Source organism: Aotus nancymaae, unplaced genomic scaffold (assembly GCF_030222135.1).
Source record: "Aotus nancymaae isolate 86718 unplaced genomic scaffold, 86718_ANA_hifiasm-v0.15.2.pri h1tg000040l, whole genome shotgun sequence".
Taxonomy (NCBI): Eukaryota; Metazoa; Chordata; class Mammalia; order Primates; family Aotidae; genus Aotus; species Aotus nancymaae.
Genome location: NW_026988454.1, coordinates 115255231 through 115276177, shown reverse-complemented (window position 1 = coordinate 115276177; position 20947 = coordinate 115255231). Strand labels below are relative to the sequence as shown.

Below are 20947 nucleotides of genomic sequence, written 5' to 3'. Positions count from 1 at the left end.
TCATGTTTTTTGTTCATTTTCTCCTTAGATAATATCTTTTTCTTCGTTATGATTTATAGAAATTCTTTACATATCTTAAATACTTATTCAATTATTTGCAGTATACATATCATCTCTCATCTGTGGCTTGGCCTTTAATCATATTATGTTTTTGTCATAAAGAAGTTTAAATTTTGGTAGAGTCAAATGTATTATTCTTTTCCTCTATAATTTCTATTTTTTTTCATGTTTAAGCAATCTTTCTTGAACTTAAGTTTAAAAATATGTTCCTATATTTTCTTTTTCAAAGTTTATATTTTCATATTTATATTTTTAATCTACCTAGAATTTATTTTTGTGAATGCTGTCAGATGAACATTTAATATTTTTCCTCATATGGAAATGTAGTTATTCCAACATTATTATGAAAGAGACCAGTTTTCCTCTTGACTTTTTGGTTTCTCTCATACATGAAAGCCCCATATATGCTTGCATCTATTTGGACTACCCCTACTCCAGTCTATAGATTCATTTTATCTTTATTTTTGGAACTATTACACTCTAATTACTGTAACTTCACAAATGTTCTTGATATTCTTTTAGGGCAATTATTTTCTCTTTATTCATCCTTTTCAGAATTTTCTTATCTATTTTTCAAGGTATACTCTTTCATGTGAATTGAACCGTTTGTCAGCTTGGCAAGTTCCAGTGAAAAGCCTATTAGATTTTTTACTAGAATGACAATAAATTTATAAATATTGAAATAACCTATGAATATTTCATATATATGTGTGCATATATATATATATACATATATATATATATAGAGAGAGAGAGAGAGAGAGAGAGTCAGGTATTTTTTATGTCCTTCAATAATTGCTTTATAACATTTCCATAAAATCTGAATTTATACCCTTTATTTCTTTCTCTTGCCTGATTTCCCTGGCTAGAACTTCAAATACTATATTGAATATGAGTACACCAATAACAGACAGAGAGCCAAATCAAAAGTGAACTCCCATTCACAGTTGCTACAGAGAAAATAAAATGCCTAGGAATACAACTAACAAAGGATATAAAGGACCTCTTCAAGGAGAACTACTAACCACTGCTCAATGAAATAAGAGAGGACACAAACAGACGGAAAAACATTCCATGCTCATGACTGGGAAGAATCAACATCATGAAAATGGCCATACTGCCCAAAGTAATTTATAGATTCAATGCTATCCCCATCAAGCTACCAATGACCTTCTTCACAGAACTGGAAAAAAACCACTTTAAACTTCATATTGAACCAAAAGAGAGCTGCATAGCCAAAACAATCCTAAGCAAAAAGAACAAAGCTGGAGGCATCACACTTCCTGACTTCAAACTATTCCACAAGTCCACAGTAATCAAAACAGCATGGTACTGGTACCAAAACAGAGACATAGACTAATGGAACAGAACAGAGGCCTCAGAAGCAACGCCACACATCTACAACCATCTGATTTTTGACAAACCTGACGAAAACAAGCAATGGGGAAAGGATTCCCTGCTTAATAAATGGTGTTGGGAAAACTGGCTAGCCATGTGCAGAAAGCAGAAACTGAACCCCTTCCTGACACCTTACACTAAAATTAATTCCAGATGGATTAAAGATCTAAACATAAGACCTAACACCATACAAACCCTAGAAGAAAACCTAGGTAAAACCATTCAGGACATAGGCAAGGACTTCATGACTAAAATACCAAAAGCATTGGCAACAAAAGCCAAAATAGACAAATGGGATCTAATTAAACTCCAGAGCTTCTGTGCAGTAAAGGAAACAATCATTAGAGTGAACCAGAAACCAAAAGAATAGGAAAAAATTTTTGCAATCTACCCATCTGACAAAGGGCTAATATCCAGAATCTACAAAGAACTAAAACAGATTTACAAGAAAAAAACAAGCAAGCCCATTCAAAAGTGGGCAAAGGATATGAACAGACACTTTGCAAAAGAAGACATTGATGAGGCCAACAAACATATGAAAAAATGCTCATCATCACTGGTCATTAGAGAAATGCAAATCAAAACTACATTGAGATACCATCTCACGCCAGTTAGAACGGTGATCATTAAAAAATTTGGAGAGATCACATGCTGGAGAGGATGTGGAGAAATAGGAACACTTTACACTGTAGGTGGGAGTGTAAATTAGTTCAATCATTGTGGAAGACACTGTGGCGCTTCCTCAAGGACCTAGAAATAGAAATACCATTTGACCCAGCAATTCCATTACTGGGTACATACCCAAAGAATTATAAATTGTTCTGTTATAGAGACACATGCATACGCATGTTCATTGTGGCACTGTTTTCAATAGCAAAGACCTGGAACCAACCCAAATGTCCATCATCAATAGACTGGATAAAGAAAATATGGCACATATACACCATGGAATACTACACAGCCATAAAAAATGATGAGTTCCTGTCCTTCATAGGGACATGGATGAATCTGGAAACCATCATTCTCAGCAAACTGACACAGAACAGAAAACCAAACACAGTATGCTCTCACTCATAGGCAGGTGTTGAACAATTAGAACACGTGGACACAGGGAGGGGAGCATCACTCACTGTGGTCAGTAGGCAGGGGCTAAAGGAGGGACATCAGGGGTGGGGAGGGATAATGAGGGGAGAAATACCAGATATAGGTGATGGGGGGATGAAGGCAGAAAACCACCTTGCCATGTATGTACCTATGCAACAATCTTGCATGATCTGCACATGTACCCCAGAACCTAAAGTACAATTTAAAACTTTTTTTTGAATTTATATTTTATTAGAATTAAATACTTAATCATTTTATAAATTATTTTTATTGTTAAGAGGATCTTCTATCTGTTATAAGCATGACTATGACTGCCCTATAGGAATGTTATTAGTTCTTATATGCTCATTTCAGTATTAATTTTTCAAACTTTTCCCCAGTCTTTGGAGCCTAAGCATTTAAGGTCAACTTACTATCTGTCCTCGAAAGAGTCAACGATGTTATCTTTGACTACATCTTGTAATCTCTACAGTACATATGGAAGGATCAAAGTTTCTAATATGACAATCCGGGTAAAGTCTAAACAGCATTTATGGCAAGCTGTCTTTACTCAAATCAGCTCATCGCAGCAATGGCTTGGACTAGATCCACTTGCATTCTCTCTTTTACCTTGGTTTTTGCCCACATAGCAGCTGTATCAGTAAGTAGAGTCCTGTTTTTTGGATATTTAGAAATATTAATTCTAGTATACATTACCCATTTTCTGTATGTTTATTTTTTGCAGATTAATGATCTTCCTAAAGAAAATGGTAAGAATTAGTTCAAATGCACAGAGAGTGTTTTTGAACTTTTTTCATTTAGCAAGACTAATAATTTTTTTTCTCACTTTTATCAGTACACGATGCAGATTTTGGTGAACAGAAGGACATTTCAGAAATCAATTTAGGTGAGTTCAATTTTTGCATTATTAAAGTCTTGAAATTACTTAAAACCCAATGATGGGATTACTGAAAAGCTCTTTTCTTCATAATACTGTATTGTGATTCTTTTGGGGAGAAATATTTCTTGGTGCTTTGTGAGAAATTGCATTTTCTGAAAGATAAAAATGTGGAAAGAGAAGATAGTTAGACCAGACTTTCTAGGAGAGCTAGGGAGTCCTCAATGGATCTAGAAACACATAACAAGTTTCTCTTTTAAAGATTTTATTTTTCAAATTTGTATTTGGAAAAAAAGGAAAGCAAATAGATAATTATTCTGATTGTTAAAGAAAAATGCGAGAATAAGCCTCTGGTTATATTTAGTGGGGAAACAAAACCCAACCCCTCCACTGACCCATCATATTCACTAACAACTCTTCGGTTGAGACTTAGAGGTAAGTGTAAAGAAATCTCCACTTAGATACTTGTTCATAAACATATTTCTTGAAGAAATTCATCAGTCTCACTCATTACTGAGAGGAGAAAGAAGCTGAGTCATCATCTATCTTTTCTCTCTGTTGTCCTGCTTCTGGAATGAGAGAGAAGCCTCTGAATTCCTGGTGTCTTTGGTCAGGATTTGTGAAAGCAGAGGTATTCACGATCACATTTACCTCCAGTTTACAAAAAGCCTTTATATCCAATTGCATATTGATTTGTCCAGTCTTGTGGAGTAAGTGCTGTTTTCATTTTTTGGGAAGAGACAGGTGGCTTCTTATGATTACAGTGACTTGCTCAAAATCCTAGGTAGCAGTGATGGGGCTCCCTTCCAGATCTTGCAGCCCATACCTTAATAGCTCAGTGCCACCTGAAGAAGCCTACAAAACTAAAATACTCATGCCTAATGCTCAATGTTTCTGGCTTTGTCTCACTCACAGAGAAGCCAGTTAGTTGATATTTAATTGGAATAGCTGGAGAATGGCTGCATAGGCAGAGTAGAAATAGTTTAGAAGGTAAATGGGTGAATGCAGAAATGGGTCCCAAGACTTCAGAGCAAGGCACTAAAATCTCTCTCTTTTTAGAGTCAGCCATTGTGTAAACAGTTCAGAGAATCTGCTGTATTTTACAACAGGGCTGGGATTAGAATTAGGGTTTTTCTAATATCATCCTTATTTATCTAATAAAAATTCATTCTTCACTTCTTTGCCATTTTGTATTCTTTAGGCCCACCACCACCTCTGAACCTTCAACCTTCACCCCAGTGAAGAAATCTCATTACCATGTATATTTCCTTTTTAAGCCATTTCAACCAAGCCACCAGATTGATTGGGTTAGCCATATGGCCAGATTCTAACACCATAAATTGATTGGGAAAATCATATGGAGAAAATTGCCACCTTTTCACCATCTTCTTTTCACCTCACAAGGTTGACTTAACGCTTCTTTTCCTTCGCCCCACTCCTTCTAGATTTTAGGCTCAGAACCTTAGAGTTGCCCCTAACTCTTGTCTTTCTCACACACCTTATGCACACTCTGTCAGAAAATGCTATTAGATCAGAATTACTTTTTTTTTTTCTCAGACGGAGTCTTGCTCTGTTGCCCAGGCTAGAGTGCAGTGGCACTGTCTTAGCTCACTGCAATCTCCCCCTCCCAGGTTCAAGCGATTCTCCTGCCTCAGCCTTCCTAATAGCTGGGATTACAGGTGCCCACTACCACGCCAGGCTAATTTTTGTATTTTTGGTAGAGATGGGGTTTCTCCATGTTGGTTAGGCTGGTCTTGAACTCATGACCTCGTGAACTCTGCCCACCTCAGCCTCCCAAAGTGCTGGTATTACCGGTGTGAGCCACCCTACCCCACCTGGATCTACGTTTAAATCATCACAGTTGAGAATTTTCAGCACTTTTACTGCCCCCACCTTGGTCAGCCACCTCATGTCTGTCTTGGTCCTTCGAGGGGCCTCATAACTGTGCTTCCCTTTCTGCCTTTGCTCCCTACAGACTATTCTGCACAGCATGGAGCTCTCCTTTTAGTATCCTTCAGATTATGTCATTTCTCTACTCCAACTTTCTAATGACTTCTCCTCCAACACAAAGTAAAGGCCCTAGAGCCTTGATTCCTAAAGTGTGGTCCACAAGCCAAAGTGACCTGTGTCATTCAAGAACTTTCTCCTGGAAATGCATCATTTGGGGATCCACCCCAGACCTGCCAAATTAGCATCTCCATTTTGACAGATCCCTAGTGGTTTCTACGCACATTAGAGTGTGAGTCAATCTGCCCCTGGCTGCCTCTCTGACCTCATTTGTGACTACTCTTCCCCATCCTACTTGAGCTCTCCAGCCACCCTGACTGCACAGCTACTCATTTACAAAAGTGGTTTTCAATGGTTGTCCCCCAGCCAGCAGCATTGGCATCATCAGGAAACTTGTTAGGAATGAACATTCTCAGGCTCCGCCCCAGACTTAATGAACCAGAAGTTCAAGGGTAGAGGCTCATCAAGTTGTGTTGATCAAGCCCTCCAGGGGACTCTGATGCTAAAGGTTAGGACCACTGCCCTAAGACATCAAGGCTTTCTTGCCACAGGACCTTTCTATCTGCTGTTGCCTCTACCTCCACTCTCTTCTTTCATTCCGTCACTTCAACACATTTCTGCTAAAATGCCACCTCATTTGGGAGGCCTTCTCTGACCACTCTTTAATAAAATAGCAAACCTATCTCACCTCAGCACTCTTTCCCACCTTACCTTTCGTATGTTTCTTTTTTATTGTACTTTTCGCCATTTGTCATACTTTACAGTTATTTGTTTATTTGTATGTCTCCCTCTTCCCCCAATCAAGAGTGCCATCTCCTCTTAAGGACTTTGTTTTATTCTCTGTTATATCCCTAGCATCTAGAAAAATGCTTAAGACACATTAGGCATTTAATAAGTGTGCACCACATGAACACTTTGGGTAATAAATAGATTGAGGTGTGCTTTCACTGGATGTACATTTCTTTGGGAAGTTCTCCCTGTCCCCAGTGACCCCATCCATTCTGACCGACTACTGGGGCCAAAGTCTGAGTAGGCTTGTTCACTTTAATCTCATTATAATCCAGGCCAGGTGTCAGGAAATACAGATTTTTGCTCAGGACAAACCTCAATAAAAGACTAGATGAACCGGAACAGTCCCTCTATTTCAAAGATGATTCAAATCTGGGTCCTACTGACAATGAGGCAGTGATGTCAGTACTGTTTGTGGTTGTTTAATTGTACTGCTACCATAGGAATAGGTCAGGGTTAAAGAGGTTAAGCACTGTAGGAAATGTGTGCATGAGGAAGGGAGTGATGTGGGGATAGCCCTAGTTAGTCATTAGCAAGTGAAATCATGATGCCTGCTAATACCTAACATATCCTTGGTGTCCTATGCAGAAATGGAGCCGGTTCCTGAAGGAGCCACAGGCTTTGCCAAATGCCTCTGTTGGCTTGTGAGACTGTGGTGATTAATCTCTGCCTTGGTTTCCCAGCTTGTAAGTCAGAGCTAGCCTCAGAATGAAGTACAATCCAGTGATTCTGTCTGAAGTTGCTGCATTTTACAGAAAATGTTGCTTGTCATGTGAGAGTTATGACAAGTGATGATCTTTTAATGCTTGAGAAATTTTCTCACAAAGATCTTCCCTTTTAAGAATCTTGCTTACTGAAACACAAAGAGACCAGGATTAAGCAATACCAGCAGTGGGAGAGTATACTCTGCTAAGCACCTGAGAACAGACGTTTAGAGATATGGTTTTGAATGGATCTTTCCACATTCTCCTGGCCTTCCTTAGGATGTGGAAAGCACCTTGAGCTTGGTTTTGGAGGGTATCATCATTGTTTTCATGGGAAAGAGCAAAACACACTCATTTACCTTGGAACAAGAGGCAGAATGGTACAGTGGCAGAAAGAGCCCTGAATGGGAAGGCAGGAGTTTTGATGCTCACTTGCCGCTGGATTACATGGCACATCACTTCATGTCTCTGGACTCTATTTCTTTCTCCATTTCTCTCATTTTTCTTTTTCTTTTTTTTTCCCTCAGATGGAGTCTGGCTCTGTCACCCAGGCTAGAATGCAGTGGTGTGATCTCAGCTCACTACAACCTCTGCCTCCTGGGTTCAAGCAATTCTCCTGCGACAGCCTTTTGAGTAGCTGGGACTACAGGCACACACCACCACATTCAGCTAATTTTTGTACTTTAAGTGGAGACGCGATTTCACCACATTGGCCAGGCTGATCTCAAATTCCTGACCTCCCTGTAGCAACTCTTTTGGGGTCATCTCCTTCTTTTAAGACTAATTTGTTTGGGCAGAGTAAGTTTAGCTCTGCGCTCCTAGTGGTGGCTGCTTTGAAAGAGAGGACCGTGGGCTTTCCATTTGGCTGAGGAAAGCTTCTAACATTGCCTTAGTTTCAAGCGGGGCCTGAGGCTGGCCCCTGATGAAGTTTCCTGTTTGATTACCTTTGGGGTTGCCGTTTTTATTAAATTTAGATAGTATTGATTTGACTAATGCTTCCCCTTTCTACATAGGAGACATATAAAAGGAAATTCTTTCCTTGATTAACCTTGGTCTCTATTCTTTGGGCAGTCTCTTTTCATATAACTGGCTTTCCCCATAGAAAACAATTAGAGTTCCTCTCCCTTTTCATTCTAGGAGGGCTTAATGCCATAGCCAATATTTTGGCTTTCTATGTCTCTGTTTCTACTAGTTGGCACACTTTTATAAGTTCCCTGATTGTGGCTGCCTTTCCTCTGACTGCCTACATTGCTTGCTGGCAATCTACATTGGTGTTTTTATAAGCCAATTGCAACAATAAAATATCCGCAACCTGGTCATGACTAATTTGCTTTTTAATTGCCTGGGTTAACTAATCAATAAATTCAACAAATGACTCCTGAGGCCCCTGATGAACATTTACAAAAGAGCTGAGGTCCACTTTGGGGAATTCAGTCCTAGGCCCTGAGGGCACATGACGATACTTGATTATAGGCCTAGGGATCAAAATCTAGTTGTTGTGATACTTTGGCATGGGGCCCCTTCCCCTGGAGCATAGCAGCTGTTGTATCTTGCCCTGCCACCTGATTCCTTTTGGCTTGTTGTTCACACAACTCGTATTTTGCTCTTCAGAGGAGGCATTGGCTGGGCTCCAAAGTGGTTTTAGCTAGTATTGATCAATCCCATGGGGTTATTTGGAAGTTGTCTGCTAAAACCTCAATCATTCCTTTCGTAAATGGGCTAGCAGCTCCATTTTCCTTTATACTTTTTCTTAGCTCTTTGTAAGTGCTAAAAGAAATGGGTTCATGTATTTGATTGCCTTGCAGATTTTTAATTACCAGGCAGGCTAAGAGTTCACCCTCCAAAGCTGCTTGTTTAAGACAGGGACCTATAGCTGTAGTGTCTCCTTTGTCTTTTATCCTATTCATTGGTTGTCTTTGTGCGTAATTTCTTCCCACTTCTTCCCCGAGCTTTACATCTAGTGAGCCCTCTGCTGGGAACCATGGGCTTTAGGAAACAACAGTTTGCATTAATTCCTTCAACTGGGCCTGGTACTGTTTCTGTTGTGCTGATAACTCCTGTCCCATGATGAATCCCTAGCCTGAAACAATCCTTCCCTGAACTTGGCAATCCCCAATGGGTACCAGTGACTTACTGACTACTTGACTTGACTGCGTGCTTTCCTTCCTTCTGGTTTTCTAGGGGTCTGCTGCTTTCCTTTTTTGCAGCAATGATCGTATAAGTTTGCTCCATGTTTGGGCACCTGCTATGACATTGTCTTGGTCAAATCTCCTCACAGTGGGGCACTGGCTGTGGTGTCAGTCACATCAGTGTCTCTGTTCGGGCACCAGCTGTGGTGAGCATTACTCTGGGGTTACTACTTGAGACCTTGATTACTGCATGCAGAGATTTGTTTTATAGACCCTGACTTAGCAATGGATGAATGAAATACACTCTCACACCCAGTACAGTGATGTGAGTGAGCTTGGGATGGTTGTCAACTGTTTTTAGAGGGTGATTGTAGCTAACCGACCATGACTCTTTGTTCCTCCTTGCATTTATTTAGTATAGGTTTAATAATAGAAGTTCTAAGTCAGCATGCTTGTGGATAATTAACATGATTAAAAGAGTGGTTTTACTAATGATAAAAGGTCTTGGTTCCAGGGCCCAGAATAAACACTATTAATGGGTAATTTCCCTTCGAACTCCCCCAAGAGGATCATCCAGCACAAAGTTTACATGAGTAAACAGAGACAAAAGAATGTGGGGTAAACAGACTTAACTGTAGAAGCTTCTATTATTTTAAACTTTACGCTATGACTTAAAGTTCTAATGTAAGAACTGGCTGTCCTTAGTCTGTTCCATTAAAACCTTTTGATCTTCCGAAAGGTTTGAGACTATAATCTTCTAACTTTTCCCAAAATTTCCCTAATATTTTGCCAGCCACCCTGAGTGAATCCCGACACTGACTTCAGGTGATCCACCTGTCTTAGCCTCCCAACGTGCTGGGATTACAGGTGTGAGCCACCACACCCAGCCATTCTCTCAATATTTTTCATCCTCCTTATCAGTGCTGCCTCGAATCCCTTTTTTATACTCAGTGATCAGTAAAATCCCTTCTAACTTATTTCTTACTTCTGAGATTCTTAGACAAGATTTCTTGTTCCAAAATCGAAAACAGAGGCTATGACAAGATGTGATACTCATCGGTCATTCACATTTGCTCAATTGGAATTTTTGCATTGTTTCAAAAAGAGTTTTGCCACATAAAGACTAATATTCAAAGACTTATAATGGCAAAGATTTTATTATGAAAGATGTCTTTTAATAATGTTCACTAAAATTTTCTTTTCAAAAAAATTTTTAACTTCCAGCTGCAGGTTTGGACCTCTTTCAAGGGGACATCCTCTTGCGGGTGAGTACCTTTCAGTGATGCAATAAATTCCTCAGGTCAGGCAGTATGATTGGGTGTGAGCCTCTGCTCTGTGGCCAGTCCTGGGATGGGCACTGTGGAGGAGATAAGAGAAATCTCATCTATAATCTGTTCCAGTGACAAGTTCCACTATAGTTGGTAGGGACAAAAACAGAGGGAAAATAAGCAAACAGCACAAAAGAGTCTAAAATAATTAAATGGGTTATCTATCCAATTTTCCTAATAAATGAAGAATGAGAGGGAAGATAATGCACCAACACATCTGTAGCAGCTATCTCAGTTTTTTGAGATTTCAGGCCCCCTTAATTTTGTTCTTAATAATTTCTCTGATTTTTCCAAATTATCTCTCAAGAACTTCTATTGCTTTCATAATCAGAAGACAAATTGCCACTAAACTGTTTGAATTGCATGATAGACTATTTGCTGTGTGAGAGTTTAGTGAAGGAGGGGGTCAAGGTGACCTTGAGGACTGGGCTTCCCACTCATTTTTACCTTTGTTTTCACAGAACTCCAGAAATGCCCTGAGAGACCCAGACAGCAGGTGGACATTCCCCATTCCTTACATTTTGGCTGATAATTTGGGTAATATTAATTGTTCTTTATTAGGGGGTTTCAGTTTAACTCTCTCTCCCTTCTCAACCTATTCATGGGTTTCATATTGGGAGTAAGCACCAGGAAAACCAGAGGGTTTTCAAGTCCTGAAGAATCTTTATCTCATGGGGAGAAAGACATGACATTACATCAAAACCATGCTGCTTAACCAGTCTGAGATATACACTATCCAAAAATAACTTTTAAAATGCAACACACATTAAAGTATTAATATAACCAGGAACAATATAAAAGAGCAAAAACCCAAAGAAACATAATTTGCATCAGAGCAACGAAAAGTTTGTACTTTGTTTGGGTAAATCTAAATGTAGTATGAGTATACTATTTTTAGCATATTGGTTTCTTCTCTTTTTGTTACAAGAGAAACATGCCACAATGAGAAATGAAAAAGTCTGTATTTCACATGTTCACAATCCTTTTATCCTGGTGTTGGTAATGTCTACTCTTTTCTCTCTCTTAAGAAAAGGATCTGAATATGTTACATTTTACTCATCATTAGAAATAATAACTGGTGGAATCACTTCACCTTTTAGCTAAGATTGAGTATAGAACTAACAACTGGTAGAAATAAATAAATATTAGAAGCCACATGTAGTCACTGGCTGATCCTCAAGCAGTTGATGGACAGCTGAGCAGCCCTGATGACTCAATGCCTGCAAGACCACTCCTGCTTAGACAGATGGACAAGATTAGGGTAAAGAGGGGAAGCCAGGACAAGGTTGCCTAATTTTGTTGGGCTGCTAGGCAGCTCCTCCTCTTAGGAGATGTAGATTATGTTTCAGTATTTTCCATCCTCCTTATCAGTGCTGCCTTGTATCCCTTTTTTGGAGAACAGCTAGATATAAATAAATGCTGTTGTTCTCAGTTATCAGTTAGAAAATTGAGTTATTTTATCCAGTGTTTGCCTTGCAAATTCATGGAACACCAATACCTAATGGAACATGGTTTAAGAAACATCAGCTTTTTAAAAGAAGTTCTTTCCTATTACAATTTTTTTCTTATCCTGGTTGTCACATCTGCACCACTCTATTATGTGCCATGCACTGTGCCTTCATCTGATATTTTAAGTAACCTTCACCATGCCTCTGGGAGGTGTAAGGCAGTGCTTCTTAGACTTTAACGTGCGTAGGACTCATAGGAGGATCTTGTTAACCTACAGAGTAGGTCAGGTTTGGTGCGTGAAATGTTGCATATCCAGCGGTCCCCCAGTGATGCTGATGCTGTTGGTCCCCACACAGACCACAGCTTAAGTAGTAAGGTCTCTATAGTTGCAAGGTAGGTAAGAAATTATAATTGAGAGTAATTTGAGACAAGTGATATGACATATGATAAAGGTAGTAAGGATACAGCAGTATCTCTCAAGCAACACCACATGAAGGTCATCTTTAGTGTTAAAGTTCAGACGCTCAGACTCAGACCACTGTGAAAGCAAACTTTCTAACTAGAGTTCAATATTTGTATAGAATTTTTTTTACTCAGGTTAAATTTACATGGAGTGAAATACACAAATCAATATATAAGGCTTTTGACAAACACATATACCTATATAATCCACACTTCCATCATTCCATAAAGTTCTTTTCTAGGCAGTTCCCATCTCCACTCCCTGAGAGGCAACCACCATTCTATTTCTTCCCCATAGTTCTGCCTGATTTACAACAGATATATGAGCTCATATACCACAGTATTTATTTTATAAATACTAGGTGTCTGGCTTCCTTGACCTATGTTTTTTAAGTTCTTCCATATTGTTGTGGATCCACAGTTACTTCCTTTTTTTAACTACTCAGTAATAAAAAAGAATTTTATTAATATACTGCAAATTATTGTCAATTTTCCTGTTAGGGCTAGTAAGAAGAAAACTTTTATGATCATTCCTTTACAAGTTTATGTGAATACATTTTTATTTATCTTTGGTAAATGCCTAGGAACATAATTGCTTGATCATATGAATAACTATGTAAGAAAACACCAAACAGTTTTCCAAAGTGGCTGTGCCATTGTACATTCCTCCTGAAAATATATGAGTATTTCATTTGCTCCATATCCTCACATTGACAGTATTAATCTTATTAATTATAGCCATTTTAGCAGTTGTAAAATGGTATCTCCCTATGATTTTAATTTGCATTTCTGTAATGATTAGTGATATTTAGCACATTTTAGAATGCTATAGGCTATTTCTTTATCTTCTTCTATGAAGGTGTGTCCAACTCCTTCACAATTTGTAAAAATTATATTGTTTGTCTTTTTATTATTTGTAAGATTTTATATACTGTGGCTAAAGCCCTTTGTCAGATATATGTATTATAAATATTTTCTGTTAGTCTGTTACTTACTTATTTGTTTTTGTTTTTCAAGCAGTGAATTTTGAAACGTGAAAGCTTTAAATGCTGATAAAGTGTGATTTATCAATTTTTTAACTTATGGTTTGTGTTTTTATATTCTAAGAAATCTGTACTTAAACCAAGTCACAAAGATAGTTTTCCAATATTTTTTGAAGTTGTATGGTTTCAATTTTTGTCTATAATTGATTGCAAACTAATTTTGTGTACAACAGGATGAAGAGATTGAGATTGACTGATTGGTATTAAGTAGCCCAGTTGTTCTAGCATCATTTGCTATAAAACTTTGCTTTTCTCATTGAGCACTCTTTGCAAGACTCTTGTTTGCCAAGTTTGCCAAGACTCTTTGTTTCTTGATCTGGTATCTATATTTTCTTATCTTATTCTACTTATCTACCATCATGTCAAAATCACTATGTTCATTGTTCTAGCTTTATAGTTAACCTTGAAGTCAGTGCTCCAGCTTTGCCCTCCAATTTCAAGACAGTTTAGCCTACTCCAGATCTTTTGCACTTTTGTGTATATTTTATAATCAATTTCTCCAAAAAGCCTGCTGGAATTTTGATAGAAATGTGTTGATTCTGTGTATAAATTTGTAGAAAACTAATATCTTAAAAATATTGAGTCCTATAATCCATACACATGGTACATCACGGTACATTTTTTGTCTTATTGTAATTCTTGTTCCTAAGAGAAAAGAAGAGAGAGAGAGAGAGAAGGAAGGAAGGAAGGAAGGAAGGAAGGAAAGAAAGAAAGAAAGAGAAAGAAAGAAAAGAAACAAAGAAAGAAAGAAAGAAAAGAAAGAGAGAGAAAATAAATAAATAAATAAGAAAATCAAATGAGGAGGGGCACTCAGGGTTGCCTTCATGGAGAAGAGGAAGACTTTAAATGGACTCTATTTCCATTCATTCCAATGATGTTAAGGCAGTTTTTACAAAATTATTACATAGGTTCTTAGTTCCCTCTTTACAACTTATTCAGGTGTGGAGAAGGAAGAAGAGGTATGATTTAAAAATTAACCACCCTCAGAAATCCCACCATTTGGTTTGAGGATAACAAAAGCCACACAGCCTTCTAGGAAGCTTGACTTCAGTATAATCACCTTTTTTTCTTACAGTTTTGTGACACCACAGCTATCTTGGGTACAGCTCATCATATTACAGATGTAACTGAGTAAGAATAGGTAAAAGTGCCTGAAAATCTCCCAGAAGATGTAATGAATGCTCTTGTTATTGTTATCTGTGTTGTTTCCACAATTAGTTTATTGACTACTCCAGTGACTGTTTCTTTAATGATCTTGATGTGATATTATGACACCTAGGCTGTGGAATATCCAATTTGATAGTTTATTAAATGAAATAAAGGCCAGAAAAATATGATGTAATTTCCTGGCCAATCATTATAGACTCATTGAGAGAAAGCACTAAATTCAAATAATAAAATTTAATTTTATATAACGTCTTAATTTTTCACTTAGATTCTAACCTTTAATGAGTTGATTGGAGGGAAAAAATGCACACAAAATAAAACATAATCTCATTTCCTCTGGAGTATCTTTCTTCTCTACCCCATCTTTGTCTTACGGAGCCAAAGTACGCGCATGTTAGGTGAAAGGAAAGGCATTTGATCTTTGGTCATTGGTCCCCACAGGTTACTAATCAGCATCTATTTTTCCTGCCCCTTCAAGTCCACTGCTGCTTGGGTACTGAGCTTGGGATACAGAAATCTTTTCTAAGGCCTTGTGCAGTATAAGCTGTCTAGTCTTGCCATCTCTCAGGCATCTTGCTGGGAAGCAGAGTAAAATACCACATGTGCTTCTTACACTCTCAGAACCCACAAATCTCTCTAAGCTCTGCTTTTCTCCTCCAGAAAGACAGAATATCTTTTTAGACGGGGTAAGGAACACTATTCTCACTGCCTCACTCTAAGGTACTTTATCTATATCAACTAAAACCAGAGCTACTCACAAACCACTTCTGTTTTCTGCTCTTCCATGTGACTTTCCTGAGGCAATGTACTCCAAATCTCTGCTTCAGTGGGAGAAAGCGAAAGGGAAAAAGAGTGGAAGTATTTTATTATCTTATTTAGCCATATACACATGTGTGTATTCTTATTTTGTAGACATATTTGCATTGGGCATTTAAGGTATGCACTTAATGTTTATGTCCACAACTAATTTTACAGATGTCCATGACCAATTTTGCAGTTTTAGTTACTAGGAAATCTATTTATTACCAAAAAATCTATAATGCACCTCTGTGGATTTCATGTGGTAGCATGGTTTTCTCTAAACCATAAGTTATAGATATTCTCCAAGGTCTAAATAATGTTCATTGATATTTTTACTGATTTCCGCAGGGCTGAATGCTAAAGGAGCCATTCTGTATACCTTTGAAATGTTCCGCCTTAAGTCCTGTGTGGATTTCAAGCCCTATGAAGGAGAGAGCTCATATATCATATTTCAACAGTTTGATGGGTTAGTATGAAATTTTTAGAGTGAAAATCATGAATACTTTGGTTTATAAAAAGCGGCATATCGCTTTCAAAGGTGAAAAGAAGAAATTGAAAAGAAACTAAAAGCAAAATCAAATCATTCACTGTGAATCTTTAAGTTATATAACATTTTTAACATACTCCTTACAGAATGAATTATTTGGATATGTCTGGGCTTCGGGGAAATCCATTTCAATACTATTTTTAGATTTAGGTCATGTTTTAAATTAGAGTACTTTTTAAAAAAGTCAACTTTATTGAAGTATAAACTTGACCCTTTAAAGAGTACTGTTCTAAATTGTAGTACTCTGTTGCTAGACTTCTTTGAAAAGTTCTAGATATCAATTTGTTCTTCATAGTGATTTATTTCTAAGAAGAACTGAATGGTATATGAAGAAAGAAGCCATTTTTCTTCAATGGTGTTTATGTCAACTAATAGACTGGGAAGCAAAGCCACCACCTGCTGTGACACTATATGTTTGTGTCTTCAGCTTCACTTGCTGGTACTTCCTCACTTCCTCACACTGCAGTTTCCATCGCTGCCTCCAGGCCTTGCCTGCAGTGGTTGTCTAGTTCTGATCATATGTGATTTATTTATTTTTGGTTACATGAATATGTTCTTCAGTGGTGATTTCTGAGATTTTGATGCACCCATCACCAGAGAAGTGTACACTGTACCCAAAGTGTAGTCTTTTATCCCTTGCCTCACCCCATCCTTTCCCCTGAGTCGCCAAAGTCCAATGTATTATTCTTTTGCCTTTGCGTCCTCATAGCTTAGCTCCCACATATGAGTGAGAAGGTACAATGTTTGTTTTTCCATTCTTGAGTTATTTCACTTAGAATAATGGTCTCCAACTCCATCCAGGTTGCTGTGAATACCATTATTTCCTTCCTTTTTATGGCTGAGTAGTATTACATGGTACATGTATGCGTGTGTGTGTGTGTGTGTGTGTGTGTGTATGAAGGAACGAAATAATGGCATTCACAGCAACCTGGATGAAGTTGGAGACTATTATTCTAAGTGAAATAACTCAAGAATGGAAAAACAAACATTGTACCTTCTGACTCATATGTGGGAGCTAAGCTATGAGGACGCAAAGGCAATATATATATACACACACACATATATATACCTAAAATATTATATATATACATAATATTTTCTTTATCCACTTGTTGATTGATTGGCAATTAGGGCTGGTTCCATATTTTTTCAATTGCAAATTGTACTCCTATAAACATGCATATGCAAATATCTTTTTTGTATGACTTCTTTTCCTCTGGATAGATACCTAGTAGTGGGATTGCTGGATCAAATGGTAGATCTACTTTTAGATCTTTAGGGAATCTCCACACTGTTTTCCGTAGTCATTGTACTAGTTTTACATTCCCACCCACAGTGTAAAAGTGTTCCCTTTTCACTGCATCCACTAGCATGTATATATTTTTTATTTCTTAATTATGGCCATTCTTGCAGGAGTAAGGTGGTATCATATTGTAGTTTTGACTTGCATTTCCCTGATAATTAGTGATGTTGAATGTTTTTTCATATGTCTGTTTGCCATTTGTGTATCTTCTTTTGAGAATTGTCTATTCATATTCTTAGCCTACTTTTTGATGGGATTGTTTGTTTTTTTCTTGCTAATTTGTTTGGGTTATTTGTAGATTCTAGATACTAGTCCTTTGTTGGATGTATCCATTGTGAAGATTTTCTTCCACCCTGTGGGTTGTCTGTTAACTCTGCTGGTCATTTCTTTTGCTGTGTAGAAGCTTTTTAGTTTAATGAAGTCCCATTTATTTTTCTTTGTTTTTGTTGCATTTGCTTTCAGGTTCTTGGTCATGAACTCTTTACCTAAGTCAATGTCTAGATGTATTTTTCTGATTTTACCTTCTAGAATCTTTATGGGTTCAGGTATTAGATTTACATCTTTGATCTATCTTGAGTTGATTTCTGTATCGGGTAAGAGAGGAGGATCCAGTTTCATTCTTCTACATGTGGCTTGCCAATTTTCCCAGCACCATTTGTTGAATAGGATTTTGTTTCCCCACTTTATGTTTTTGTTTGCTTTGTTGAAGATCAGTTGGCTCTAGGTATTTGGGTTTATTTCTGGGTTCTCTATTCTGTTCCATTGGTCTACGTGTCTATTTTTATACCAGTACTCTCCTATTTTGGTGTCTGTGGACTTATAGTATATTTTGAAGTTGGGTAATGTGATGACTCCAGATTTGTGATTTTTGCTTAGTTTTGCTTTGGTCATCTGGGTTCTTTTTTGGTTCCATATGAATTTTAGGATTGTGATTGTTTTTCTAGATCTGTGAAGAATGATGGTGGTATTTTCATGGGAATTGTATTAAATTTGTAGACTGCTTTTGGCAATTGTGGTCATTTTCACAATATTGATTCTACCCATCCATGAGCATCAGATAGATATGTTTCCATTTGTTTGTGTCATCTATTCTTTCTTTCAGCAGTGTTATGTAGTTTTCCTTGTAGAGGTCTTTCAGTCTTTGCTTAGGTATATTCCTAAGTATTTTCTTTTTTTTTTTTTTGCAGCTCTTGTGAAAGGGGTTGAGTTCTTGATTTGATTCTCAACTTGGCACTGTTGGTGTTAAGCAGAGCTACTGATTTGTGTACATCAATTTTGGATTCTGAAATTTTGCTGAATTTATTTACCAGTTCTAGGAGCTTTTTGGATGAGTGTTTAGGGTTTTTTAGGTATACAATCATATCATCAGCAAACAGTGACAATTTGGCTTACCGTTTACTGATTTGGATGCCCTTTATTTCTTTATATTGTCTAATTGTTCTGGCTAGGACTTATAGTACTATGTTGAATAGCAGTAGTGAGAGTGAGCATCTTTGTCTTGTTCCAGTTCTCAGGGAAATGCTTTCAACTTTTGTCATTCTCTATAATGTTGACTGTGGGTTTGTTATAAATGGCTTTTATTACCTTAAAGTATATCCCTTCTGTGCCAATTTTGCTGAGGGTTTTAATCATAAAGGGATGCTGGACTTTGTCAAATGCTTTTTCTGTATCTATTGAGATGATCATGTAATTTTTGTTTTTAATTCTCTTTATGTGATATATCACATTTATTGACTTGTGTATGTAAAACCATCCCTGCATCCCTGGATAAAACCTATTTGATCATGGTGAATTATCTTTTTGATATGCTGTTGGATTCAGTTCACTAGTATATTGTTGAGGATTTTTGCATGTATGTTCATCAGGGATATTGGTCTGTACTTTTCTTTGTTTGTTATGTCCTTCCCTGGTTTTGGTATTAGGGTGATACTGGCTTTATAGAATGATTTAGGGAGAACTTCCTCTTTCTCTATATTTTGGAATAGTGTCGATAGGATTGGTACCAATTCTTCTTTGAATGTGTTGTAGAATTCAGCTGTGAATCTATCTGGTCCCAGACATTTTTTGTTGGCAATTTTTAAATTGCCATTTCAATCTCACTACTCATTATTGGTCTGTTCAGAGATTCTATATATTCGTGGTCTAATCTAGAAGGGTTGTATATTTCCAGGAATTTATCCATCTCTTCTAGGTTTTCTAGTTTATACACATAAAGTTGTTCAAAGTACTCTTGAATAATCTTTTGTATTTCTGTGGTAGCAGTTGTAATAGCTCCCGTTTCATGTCTAATTGAGCTTATTGGGAACTTCTCTCTTCTTTTCTTGGTTAATCTTGCTAATGGTCTATCAATTTTATTTATCTTTTCAAAGAACCAGTATTTTGTTTCTTTCCTTTTTTTTTTTTTTTTGTATTTTTCTTTTTGTTTCAATTTCATTTAGTTCTGCTCTAATTTTTGTTATTTCTTTTCTTGGTTTGGGTTTGGATTGTTCTTGTTTCTCCAGTTCTGTGAGGAGTAACATTAGATTATATATTTGTGCTCTTTCTTACTTTTTGGTATCATTTAATGCTATAAACTTTCCTCTTAGCACTGCTTTTGCTGTATCCTAGAGGTTTTGATAGGTTGTATCACTATTCTCATTCAGCCCCAATTTTTTTAAAATTTCCATCTTGATTTCATTGTTGACCCAATGATCACTCAGTAGCAGGTTATTTAATTTCCATGTATTTGCCTGATTTTGAGGGTTCCTTTTGGAGTAATTTCCAATTCTATTCCACTGTGATCTGAAAGTGTACTTGATATAATTTTGATTTTCTTAAATTTACTGAGACTTGTTTTGTGGTCTATCATATGGTCTAGCTTGGAGAATGTTCCATGTGCTGTTGACTATAATGTGTATCCTGCGATTGTTGGGTAGAATTGTTGGGAAAAGCTGCAAAGGAGAAAGAACTTACAAAGTGCCTACATAAATTGGTTATAAGTAACGAGTAAGCAAGGAACAACAAATTGCAGAGGGCTGCAGGAGGCCTCTAAGGAGGAAGGTCTTTTTGTGCCTTATGTTCCGGTGCAGGGTAACTTCTGCTCTGTTACCATAAATATTGTGCTCAAGGACTAAAATCCCTTCATAGCACTATAACGTAGCCAAACTTGTAGGCTCCTTGTAAGGCCTGCATTCCAAGAACTGTACATAGATAAGAAGGTAAAGACAATCACATGTTGTCTTTACCCACTTGTTTTGTAAAACTCCCAGACTGCCACTGTTATCAATCCCTAGAATGATATACCAGTTCTGGCTCACTAATTCAGTTCCAGCTCACTAATTCACTCCACCATCACCCTCTCCCCACCATTACTCCATCCCTACCCTGTAAATCAAAGTAATTGTAATCAATAAATAGTGTGGCTAATCAGAGCTGGGGGCCTTCTCTGTCACTTCCAAAGTAATAAAGTGATGGTCCCCTGGTCCCACTTTCTCTCTTAATCTGTCTTTCTCTCATTCCTTTGTCGCCACCAAACTTGAGGTACCCACGGGTGATGTAGGGTTGGCTCCCTATATTTTGATGTCCAACATAAGGCTCATAAATTCTTATATTGTGGCACCCAATGTGTGGGGCTCATAAATTTCCTACATAGAATGCTCTGTCAATATCTGCTAAATCCATTTGTTGAAAGGTATAGTTAAGTCCATTGCTTCTTTGTTGACTTTCTGTCTTGATGACATGTCTTGTGATGTCAGTGCAGTATTAAAGTCCCCCACTGTTACTATGTTGCCATCTGTCTC

General features: G+C 37.4%; 1 protein-coding gene across 2 annotated transcripts in view; it reads left to right on the top strand.

Annotated features, from left to right (window-relative positions):
- Positions 1-3127: 3127 nt before the first annotated feature.
- MEP1A (meprin A subunit alpha) overlaps positions 3128-20947 on the top strand; it is a 40844-nt gene continuing 23024 nt past the window's right edge. The window contains exons 1-6 of one of the 2 annotated variants that reach the window (XM_012448807.2): positions 3128-3202; positions 3287-3311; positions 3398-3448; positions 10293-10333; positions 10858-10933; positions 15667-15784. In XM_012448807.2, coding sequence (XP_012304230.2) covers positions 3134-3202; positions 3287-3311; positions 3398-3448; positions 10293-10333; positions 10858-10933; positions 15667-15784 — 380 coding nt within the window. In that variant the 5' untranslated portion in view covers positions 3128-3133. Of the gene's footprint in view, positions 3312-3397; positions 3449-10292; positions 10334-10857; positions 10934-15666; positions 15785-20947 lie in introns of both variants that reach the window. The other variant, XM_012448806.2, reaches the window with a different exon arrangement.